At 41.0% G+C, this 12288-nt stretch overlaps 1 protein-coding gene across 3 annotated transcripts in view; it reads right to left on the minus strand.

Annotated features, from left to right (window-relative positions):
• The window catches only part of sh2d4a (SH2 domain containing 4A), a 57180-nt gene that overhangs the window by 21877 nt on the left and 23015 nt on the right, over window positions 1-12288 (minus strand). For all 3 annotated transcript variants that reach the window (XM_072256348.1, XM_072256347.1, XM_072256349.1), the window contains exon 3: window positions 5759-5918. In XM_072256348.1, coding sequence (XP_072112449.1) covers window positions 5759-5918 — 160 coding nt within the window. The remainder of the gene's footprint in view (window positions 1-5758; window positions 5919-12288) is intronic.

Below are 12288 nucleotides of genomic sequence, written 5' to 3' on the forward strand. Positions count from 1 at the left end.
ATTACTATATCAGCTCCAGGGACTAAGGTTTGATCCTGACCTCAAGTGCTCTGTGTGGAGTTTAGACTAACTCCTATGATGCTCTCATTTCCTCCCACATCCTAGAAATATGTTTGCAGTATTGTTTGTGCTACTTATTTAACATTTTTATAGAGATTTCTTGTTGCAATAGACTGTATTTTTAAATGTATTGCATTGTACTGCTGCCAAAAGACAACAAATTTCATGATATTTGTGAATGTTGTTGTTTTTGCGGTAGGCAAAGGGTAACAGAATCAAATGGGAGTTCCTGGGTACTTGAGAGGGAAAGAGTCGCAAGGTAAAAGAAAATAATGGGAGGGTGAAATAGGACTGATGGGATGACTGCTGAGAGCAGACTGGAAAACATGGCTCAAATAACCACCTCTTCTGCTGTAATGGCCCAAATACTCAAATGCCAGTTTCAGCAAGCTAGAAAATGTGGCCAGAGTTCCACTAATCTATTACAGCTAAGATCTTCAAATCTATCAGAAAGGCAACCCTCCTTCTTCAGCCTCCTTAGCTGCAGTCTGTATTCCATCCTCCTTCCCTGGTCCGTATTCCATCCTCCTTCGCAGGCAGCTCAGACATTTCTTTTTTAAATGGAGTCAGGTCTGTTGATTCGACAAGTCTTCTTCACATGGTCAATCTAACACACAAAATCCATCTGTTGAAATGGTGTGGATACCCACTGGCAGAGCATGGGACATCCTGATACAATAAACAGAATTGTGACATAGGGGGTTTTGGTTCCTTGGACTCTGCTCACCTTCCATTGATGACTATGCCAAAGTCAATAGCAGCAATGAAACTGCAGAGTCAAATCAATCTAGACCTTTCATTGCATCAATAGGCAAGCTTCCTGGCAGCTGATTCAAGGTGACACTCTTTATTACAATTTGTGATTCCACAGGCTTCAAGGATGACAAACCACATTCAATTAAAGTGTTTAAAGTAAATGGTCACAATGCACAATGGAAAGGGGTTTTCGGTTTTCCCTCAAAAAAATAAATCAAGCAATTTCAAAAAATGTTTTAATGTTGATAACTAAAAAGATTAACTGAGATTTTAAAAGATTAATGGACATTATTTTGCCAAAATAGAAAACGTTCAGATTATTCGGCATCTGAAAATGCAATGGAATGGCAGGGACGTTAAAAAAAAAGTTATGATGGAACCTGGTTCATATGCCAGCCGAGTTCTTTTTGTTATCTTGGTTTTCCAATATTCAGAGATCAAGTATTTAAATATTACAGAGCATTGGTAGCTTGAAATGGCTATTTGGAAGTTTGATTGATTGCCGAACTTAGCAAAATGTTTGCAGATGTTTCGTCTCCAAATCAAAAAGCCACCAGTGTGCAGTTGCAGGGGTTGTCTCCTCAGAATGCTGGCTTATATACTCCTCCGGGGTCCGAATGTATATAGATTCGATATCATGTTCTGGTTAACTGGTTCAAAACAAGTGAACTGTTTAGCAAAGGAAGATTCTGATTGACTAGCTTTTAGGGAGGTCTGTCGGAACTGGTTGCTTCGCTGTCCATATCCCGAGATTACTGGCAATTCATTGACTGCTGACGTCGTTGTTTCTCTATAAGGGTTCATACATTGGATCCATGTAGATATTTGTTGATGGATCCTTCCGTAGAGAACCTCTCTTACAAGAAAAGAGCAAGAATTTCTTGTCTTGCTTGAGTTTAGACTCTGGCTGTCATTCAGTTGAAATAGTGGGGACGCCCAAAACGTTTGGCTGCTAGATTCCAATACTCAATCAACAACGCTCAAAAATTCCTGGAGAAACTCAAGAACATTAGAACTGAAAATGATGAGATAATGGTTTTCTTCAATGTCATGTCACTGCATGCGTCTGTCAAATTGAAATCTGCACAAGAAACAGTTGCAGAACTATTGAATGGAGAACAATAAGCAGGACACTCATGAAAGTTCACACTTGCTGCCTTCGATCTGTGCTGATCAACCTACTTCAAGTTTGTGGAGAAATTTATGAACATTTGAAAAGGTGCACCCGTGGCATTTCCTGTCTCTGGCCTATTTGTGGAAGTCATAATGTGGAAATTAGAAAATGCAATGATACCAGAAATCAAACCTAAACTTTGGGTGTGCTATGTGAATGGCACCTTGTGATTATCAAGGAAAATGACGCACAAAGAACACATCAACTGCTAAATAATGTCTTGAATGACATCAAATTCACAATGGAAATTGAAAAGGAAAGGCAGGTTGCATTTTTGAATGATCCTATCAAAAGAACTACTGTTGATCAATTACTGGCATCACTCTACAGGAAAGTAACATATACTGATCAAATTCTGAACTTCAATAGCAATCACCAAAAGTGTCACACACAAAGCTGTGTGAATAACTTATTCAAGAGGATTGAATCCCCTTTCAACACCACAGACACAAAACTGGAAGAAAAGCACCTTTCAATAGAATAGATATCCAAGAAGCTTCATCCAAAACGTACCTCAAGGTCAGAAATCCAAATCTCTATGAACAACGAATAAATGAGTTGCATGGCCATACAAAAAGGACATCTCAGAAATGACCACAAGACTACTTCAACAACACAACATCACAGTTGCTCACAAACCAACCGCAACTTTGAGGAGGAATCCATCAAAACCCAAAGCGCAACAAAATGTGACTGAAAGAACAAATGTTATCTACAAAATCCAGTGTGGTGACTACGATAAGTACTATGTTGGTCAAACCAGAAGAAAACTATCGACCTGACTACACAAGCATCAGCCAGTGAGCAAAAGGCACAACCCACCCTCGGTAGTATCAGCTCATGAAGACAAAGGACACCATTTCAACTAGATGACAGCCAGAGTCTAGACTCAAGAACAAGAAGAATTTCCCGAAACATGGTTCTCCACAGATGTATCCATCAAACATTGACACAGATCTGGTCCATTATGGAGAAAAGAGAAACGATAATGTCAACTAACAATGAATCGCCGGTAATCTCAGGATATGAACAGCAAAGCAAACAGTTCCAATGGATCTCACTCAAAGCTAGCCATTCAGAATCTTCTACTGCTAAACTGTTCACTATGCTTTGAACCTTCAGACCCCACAGCCGGCATTCTGAGGAGACAACACCCTCATCTGCGCAGTGATGATAGCTTCTCAGTTAAGGGTGATTTATACTTCTGCATAGTAGCCTACACAAGTGGGCTACACCATTGTGAGCATTTATACTTGTGCCTTGGTGTGTCTGCATCGCTCTGTAATTCACCACCAAAATGCTAGTTGGCGGTGGGGTTTCTATGCCACTGTGTTGAGTTTCTTCATGTTGAAACTCAACACGAAGAAACTTGAACTTCAAACACTGGCAACTGAAACTGAAGGAGGGTGAATTTTCTGTGCATGTCCAGCCACTGAGAGACATGGACAAGGAAATGCATTTCAAATATTTTCAGATATTGGCAGGTAGATTTGACTATTTGGTTCATCATCTCCAACCATTTATTTCGCATCAGTGTACGCACAGTATACTCAGAGACTGGCAATCACCATTCCAGTTTTAGCTTCAGGTGGAAGTCAACAGGCTGTAGCAGCTAGCTACAAACTGGCATCAAGCACAGGGCCCTCCATAATTTCAGAGGTCTGTAAAGCTTTATGGAAAGCATTGCAGCCAGAGTTCCTTCCCTGCCCTTCAGTCACCCAATGGCAAGCTATTGCAGCGTAGGAGGAAATGCGATGCTACCAAGTGGACCAATCACAGTTGTTGCGGTCTGCGACGCTGCAACACATAGTTACATTTTGGGAGAGGTGTGCGTTAGGCTACGGCGTAGGGTTGGCATAGAGTACAGCATAGGTACGGCATAGCAGCGTACCCTTCAGCGTACATTTGACGCACAAGTATAAATCAGCATTTAGAGCCGAGCCACTTGCAAACATTTTGCCAAGCTTGGCAATCAACCAAACTTCCAAATTAAGTATTTACCCAAAAATGAAACACTTATCTGTGGGTAGCAGCTAAGATTTCCAATTCAAAGTTATTTGAGCAAAAACCTGTTGCATAACTAGTTTTCAACTCAATTATTTCATATTTTGGTATCTCCCACAATAGTACAATCTAGTTGATTGTAACATTGTTAATGTTAATTTATTACTGCAAAAGTAAAATAGAAAAGTTGAAGTTACATTCTGCAGGCTCTTGTTGCTTAGTGAAAAGTGTTAAGTGGTAAAAATTGAGCTAATTAACTGATAGAAGGGAAGAATCAAGCCATCCCAGAACCCAACAGTATGAGGTGGACACCTGATCCCTACCCATAATCCATCAAAAATAAATATCCCACTGTGGGTGTCAATCTAATGTTAAAAGCCAAAGTTCTGTTCTCCACTCGCTCAGACAGTTTGAAATTGGATTCAAATCTAGAGGCAGAAAATTTACTAAAGCCAAAAATCAGGTCACAGAACTTATAAATGAGAATAAATGCTGCTTGCGGTTCAGTAGCTTGGACTAAATCCCAAGACTCCAACTCAAACCTTCCCATGGCAACTGGGGCATGCAAATTCTGTTAATGATAAATGTACAATAAAAAGCCAGTGTTGGTAATGGTTGCTTGAAGCCTGAAAATTGTCATCAAAAACAATAATTGAATCCCTAATACTAGATAGAAATCTGGAGCCATTATTTGATCTGGCTAATATGTGACTTCGGCCACAGCAATAGAGTTTTGATTCTCACCTGTTCTTTGAAAAGGCCAATCAACCTATTCTGTTTGAGTGCAGTAAAGGGACAGACCATAAATACTGGCATTCCAGTGACATGAACACCATGGAAATGAATAGGCTATTTGGCAGTTTCCCAGTAATTGCCACCACAGCACTGAACACCAGTTAAACAGAATTGAATCAGGAGTCAGCCACCATAATACCCATCATTAAATTAAAATGCTGGATTGGTTTCATATTAATACTTGAGTTCAGTGGCTCCAGGATTGACTTCCATCTCCAAGTAACATCACCAGGTCAACACTACAAACACCTTCAGCAGGGCCCTTGTTCACCCAGAGCTTTATTTTGAATTCACAGAAGACGGGTGAAAGCTTCTTGGATGTAGTCAAGATCTTCATAAAACATGGCACAATCAATAGTACTGCTTTTCATCCAAACAAACATGGAGATATTTAATCTGATTTTTTTTTATTTGGTTTCATCACACACCATTAAAATTGCAGTGGCCAATAACAGCCAGAAGTGTTTAAGAGACCCCAAGTATCCCCATATTCTCTTCATTTTATATTGGTTGGTTCACAATGCTCATCACAGTCAGGTGTTCCTTCTCTCTGTAGCTCAACAGGATTAGTGAAGCATGTATCACTACTCCATTTGAACTTGCATATAGGGTTAATTGTCTCCATTGAAGTCACCCCCACGTATTCCTTAAAAATACCTTTTAGCAGACTGTTTGCTAACACTTTCAATAGAGGCACTTCTGACCCAATGTGAATCAGGAATTGTGCTAATCTCCTATTTAAATTTCTTAGCACGCAAAGGTTACCATCAAGGCTACAATCATTATCTGCTTGGGAAGAGTCTCAATACCCACATGCTAGCTCATACTCTACAATTGTTTGCCTTTTGAGAATAGGTTAGTCAGACTTTTCTTTATAAACTGCAGATTAATTTTCATATTCAATCACAGTAAGCTACAACTAATAATGGCAAAACTGAACAAGGTTTAAACAGAGAAACTATGCCATACCTTAGTTCCCCCGCTTCCTTTTGAGCCTGCAGTCTTGCTCGCTCTGCAATTATTTCATCACAAATTTGATCGTAGGGTTTGTCTCCTGGACCTTCACCCATCACCCAGACCCACACATCATTATCTGCTGCCAGCAGCCAGCTGACCGACTTCCCGCTCTCTGCATATAGAGGAAGACAGAACACCATTTTAATATCTGAAAGAAAGCAGTTCACCTTCCTAATTAGAGATCTCTGCAGAAACTTGCATTGATGCCTTTCAATAGTGCTTCCCCTCCCAAATAAATAGTAACAGCCTAATGCAGGCTGCAAGTTGAATGGGTGTATCAGCACACTTAGTGTGCCAATATTCTGCATAGGGTATACTACAATGTGCTTAGTGTTTCAGCATGCCCAAGAGTGGCATCACACAGTTTAAAATAGAAGATACACGGCAGCAGTGAATATTGATAGGAAGCTCTGAGTGATCCACTTCCTCTGATTATCTTGGTCTCTTTTCACCAGAGACATTCGCCTTTCACCCCCACTGGGCAGAAGTACAACTGCCTGAAAGTATGTACCACCAGGCTTAAGGAAGCTTTTATTCTGCTATGGACTAGTTCCCTGGTACAATAAGCTGGTGTCTTCACCTCACAATCTACCTTGTCATGGCTTTGGCACTGTATTAACTACCTGCACTGCACCCTCTCTAACTGCAACAGCAGTGAATTTTAGTTAATTGGGGCAGCTGCTTTTTTGGGATGACTCTGAAAGAACAAAAAAAAAACAATAGCTGGGACTCCCTTCGTTTATTTGGGGCACTATGCCACTTAACTGGGACAAGAGACTGTTGTCGACAGTTTCTAGCTAGCATCAGTCATGGGCATGTGTTCTGACTGTTAGAAACCACACCCTGCTTACAGCGAACAGTTTTAAAATGGCATCAGTTGCGTGTGTTTGTGTTCAAATGCAGTGATTTCTTTTTTGTCTCTGATAGATGGGGGGAAAAAAAATAAGCAGCAAGACAATTTAGACCCGTTTTGCTCACTGATGTGATAGATGGAAGTTTAATGATCTTGCCACTGCCACTTGCAAGATCATTAAACTTCCAACTAACAATTTAACTTTGGGTAGTAAAAGTAAGTCAGTCTTCAGTTCTTAAAATGTAAATGGAAAGCAGTAATCAGCTTCAAGTTTAAAAAAAAGCACTCTATAACATTCAATATGTATCACTGAAAATATATGAACTGTGTTTTAAACTTTGTTAGCTCGAAATATGTTCTCTTTTGGTAGGGAGAGGGGACCCACCACCCGAATAGTGGATATTGGCAGCTATACTCGCTATGGAGAATTAAACAGGGAAGTAAGCAAGTCTTTGAAGATTGGTTAGTTACAGTACAATCTCCCTTTTGTGAGTGTATTCATGGTATTTATATCCAATAGGCCTTAAAGTCTTTGTTTGAGTTTAGAACTCTGGTCAGCAAACCCAATACCATCACAGTGGTTTCAAGCAGTCAACTTTGAGAACACCGGAAATGGCCAGGAGTGAAAATGAAACAATTTCAAAGAGATAAGAACGACAAAGAATTTGAAGGTATCAACAGTCACCTTGAATGTTACAATGAAACAGAGTTAGAAATAGAAACACAGAAAACCTACAGCACAACACAGGCCCTTCAACCCACAAAGCTGTGCCAAACAGGTCCTTGCCTTAGAGGTTACTTAGGGTTCCCCATAGCCCTCTATTTTTCTAAGCTCCATGTACCTATCCAGGAGTCTCTTAAAACACCCTGTTGTATCCGCCTCCACCACCGTCACCGGTAGCCCATTCCACACACTCATGACTCTCTGCGTAAAAAAAAAACTTACCCCTGACATCTCCTCTGTACCTACTTCCAAGCACCTTAAAACTGTGCCCTCTCGTGCTAGCCATTTCAGCCCCGGGGAAAAAGCCTCTGACTATCCATACGACCGATGCCTCTCATCACCTTATACACCTCTATCAGGTCACCTCTCATCCTCCATCGTTTTAAGGAAAAAAAGGCCGAGTTTACTCAACCAATTCTCATAAGGCATGCTCCCCAATCCAGGCAGCATCCTTGTAAATCTCCTCTGTGCCCTTTCTATGGTTTCCATATCCTTCCTGTGGTGAGGCGACTAGAACTGAGCACAGTACTCCAAGTGGGTTCTGACAAGGGTCCAACATAGTTGCAACATTACCTCCTGGCTCCTAAACTCAATCCCATGATTGATGAAGGCCAATGCACCATATGCTTTCTTAACCACAGAGTCAACCTGCATATATAGATGATGCAATTGTAGAAAACATTGTATAACGCCAGTCCAATATCAGCACTAGGTGTCTGCACTACTTTGTTCATTTACAGTCAAAAGAACACAGAAGCATACACTGGATAAATTCTTCCATCAATAACTATTAGTAACTTACAGATTTTTAGTACTGTAGTAGCATTAGTAATGTTCTAATGATATGATTTCATTTAAATACATCAGTTGTTACCCAATTAAATGATACTTTTCCAAGAAACCTTGGCTAATTAGTGTAGCTGTTTAATTGCACTAAAAATATATTGGTTCTGATGTGTCTCGATTAACTGGAATCCACTGTATATTTTGTTATTCTTTTTCCCTTGTCTGACCTCAATGAACTGAAGTAGTGAAAAGATCTGTATGGATGGCATGTAAAACAGTTTTTGGCCAAATCTTGATACATGTGACAATAATAAACCAATTACCAGCAGACAGAGGAACTCAACTGACGTCAGAGGGGAAATAGGGAGGCAGGCAGAGAATGATGCAGGGTCCACTATCATTCAGTCTCCAAATGCCCCGTCAGAACACCACAACCTCCTTTTCTTTATCACTGCTATGTGCATGTTGTGACAAACACACTGGCTGCTCTTGATAAGAATGTTTCACAAGAACATTTAGTTCTGTTTCTGCCATGCCCCAGGCACAGAAAGAGGATGGAAGAACAGGGAGAATGACTGAGCAAGGTTCTAGCTTGGTGGTTAACCTAAAGCATCTATTAGAACGACGGAAAGCCAAGGACATCATTAAAAGAGTGCACTGCTTGTTATGAGTACACAACACTGCTTCTATTTTTAGCCTTCACAAAATAGGCAGCTGATTCATTTCCGCTGAATTTACAAGATGGCCTTTAAGAAAATAAGTCTGGACTGCTATTCAAGACCTGGGCTACTCACTCAAAAGTAGAAGTTCAAATCCCCCATGGGAAATTTAAATTCAAATTCAAGTAGTGAAAGAAACCTGCAATAAAAAAATCGACAATGCAGCCACAGGACTGCAATACCGTAAACACGTACAAGGTTCACTCAGCTTTCAGTATAGGAAATCTGACTGATGCAACACCAGACCACTCAGATTTGTGATTGATCTAGGCCTTGCTGATATGTTGGTGGCTGTCCTTCCTGTAATTTTAAATCTGTCTTGGCCACTATGAGGGGCAGGGAACTAAACGGATTCACAACACTCAATAAAAATTGGTAATTTGTTTATTATTGGCACACCTACTGAGACAAAGTGAGAAATTTTATTTTGCACGCCATCCAGAGAGATCAGTGGTACTGGGTTACATACTGTATCGATCCAAACAGATCCAGGCTGACAAGTCCACAGACCAGACAATAATAAAAAAAAATAAGATGCCCTACTACTATCTCTGTAGAATCATAGATGATTGTAATCTCATGACCTCAAAATCAAAATAAACATCCTGGAAGTACAAAATTCCTTGACGGGGTAAAGATTCAAAATATGTATTAAAATTCTTTCTGGCAAGCCTGCCCAATTATTAAGTGATGCACCTCTGCATCTAATAATGAGTCTACACTTCAGAACTTCTGTGGTGGTGCTACAGAATGTTGTTACGTTTCCCATTTAAGAAAATTGCCCACGTCCTCCACATGGTCAGAGGATGACAACACCACCACATATACAGGATTAAAGAAAGCAGCCACATTTCCATTATGGCTACCTGAAAATCTCTGCAATTCACCACAAATATAAGGGCGAATACCAGAGTTAACAAAATGGTTCATTCGAAAGTACTTTGAGATCTCCTGAAAACCATGAAAAGTACTTCAGAAATGATGTGCTATCTTTGATTTTCCACATCCCTCTTTTTGCCGCCCCCCCCACTCACCACCCTCAAAGCTGAAGCAGTCCTAAATTATGAGCTGAATGCTAACAAATAGAAGTGTTGTAAGTGTAAGTGTGGTTCACCTACACACCAGCTACTTTGCCAGCTTTTTCTACAAGGCCAATAAAGGCTTCACTTGTTCCCATTTGATATTTTTATGCTGCACCAGTTGATTTCAGTCCAAGTGGAAAATTGTTTAACACTGTACAACCATCATCAATTCCTGATTAGATTGCCAAGCAGTACATAGTAAATATACAAGTACAGCAAGGGTAACCCATCTGACCCCTCACATTTGTTCTGCCATTCAACTAGATCATGAATGATCCCATCTTGGCCTCTTTTTTTTTCCTGTGTTCTCCCCATACACTGTTGCTGCCCTGTGGATTAACTGATTAATGTTTTCCTCCACAGCTTCCTGGGCTGGAGTACCCTCTTAGTCATATCTTCCAAAAGAAATTCCTTCCTCCATTTCCATCTTAAATCAGTAATCTTTTATTTTGAAGGTATTTTCCTTACTTCTAGATGCTCCCACTAGGAGACACATTCTCCCAGTATCCACTTTGTGAATCCTCAGAAACCAATTTCACAATAAGATCAAGTCATTCTTCCATACTGACTACAAGACCAACCTGTTGAACAAGTCAGCACCTTCCTTCCAAGAATCAGCCCAAGTGAACCTTTGTTGAGCTGCCTCTGGTACAAGGATACCCTTTCTTAAATATGTACCAAGTATACAACTGGAGCAGGGGTAACCCATGTATGGTTTTTCCACCATATCCCAGGAACACCCTCCACAACTTGTAATGAACTTCAGTGTTTCACTGGCCTCAATTACTTGTGATACCCGCAGATTAGCTTAGGGTTTTGAGTACCAGGATTCCCAGATCTCCCCGTTCCACAGCACTGTCTGCTCATTCCATTTAAATAATAATTTGCTTTTTCATTCCATGAGAGTGCATGGTCTCATGTTCCTTGTAGTGCACTTAATTTGCCAACCTTCTCGCTCTCTTGCTTGACCTTTGAACACATCCTTACAATGTTGGAAAACTATCTTTGCATCAGCAGGTTTGGCTACAGTACACACTGTCACTTCACTAAAGTAATTAACATAGATCAAAAAGGCCTCAGAACCCATCCCTAGCACTCAACCAGTTACTGACTGCCAACACTGATTTAACCCTTTGCTTGGGTTTTCTAATCCACTGCTCCCCTTCCCATATAAACAAGCTGCCCTCAGCCCAACGTATTATCCTCTTAAACTGGTAAATCGGTTCATTATTGCCAGATGTATTGAGTTGGGTACAGTGGCCTTTTGTGGCAGTTTAGTGGGTAGAGTCTGAAAATCCAAGTACACTGAACCCACTGATTCCTCTATACGCTGAATTGAACACAAACTGGTATTTTTATAAAGGGAAACATGATGGCTTTCTCTGCTTCTGAGTTCATCAACATGCTATTAATTTTGATGGGCCAAGACATGGAGATATTGGTCCCTCCAGTTCTTCCTTTTACCATGACTTACTTTTCCGAGGTTACTGTGTTTTTGTTTAAAATTTCCAAATCACTGGAAGTTTATTTGTTGACTTTCTCTCTTCCCACTACCACAATTCATCAGCCAAATACCAAAGCAGTATTGGAGAAAGTATAAAATGTCAGGTTAAACTTAACACTAATTTGGACCAACTTTGCTGATGTTGTTCAAGATGCCGCGGCTCAGACAGTTGTTTTTTTAAGGTTCTAGGGATGGTTTGGGGGACAGGTTGAAGTTTGGAGACAGGGATGAAGGAAGTTAGAAGCAAGCAGAAGTAAATAAGGAACAAGGCAGAAGCTGGAGTTCAGGTCTGAGTATTCCACAGTAGGTGGCCAGTAATCCCTATGGGCAGATGTTGCGTCAGCAGGCTCCAAGACATAACACAGGAATCCCCCTGGTCAATTATGGGGTTTACTGACCTCAGTGACCAAGGACCAACGACCACCCCCCGCCACAGTCAGCGAGTCTTCTCAGGTTGACAACTCCCAAGAGCAGAGGTCTATGTAGGCAGGAGGGCTGGTGATCTCCGGGTTGGCAAGTCCCAGGCTCAGGTTCCATGCAAGTCTGGAGTTCGAAACCTCAAGTTCAAAGCCCTATGATTGGCAAGTCCTTGGATCAATACCAAAGGTTCAAACTGCTGGGTCACTGTGTCTGAAGGTCAGAGTCCCACCGTGAGAGAGTCTGGGCTAGGGGTGACACCACCCCGGCCCAGGACAGCAAATGCTAGGGTTGAAAGCCCCTGTGGATCCGGAGCTGAAAGTCCTGTGATCCATGAATCATGAAGTCCATACCGAAGGTTGAAGCCCAAGAGGCTAATGTTGCTGAGATCAAAAGT

This window comes from Mobula birostris, chromosome 4 (assembly GCF_030028105.1).
Source record: "Mobula birostris isolate sMobBir1 chromosome 4, sMobBir1.hap1, whole genome shotgun sequence".
Taxonomy (NCBI): domain Eukaryota; kingdom Metazoa; phylum Chordata; class Chondrichthyes; order Myliobatiformes; family Myliobatidae; genus Mobula; species Mobula birostris.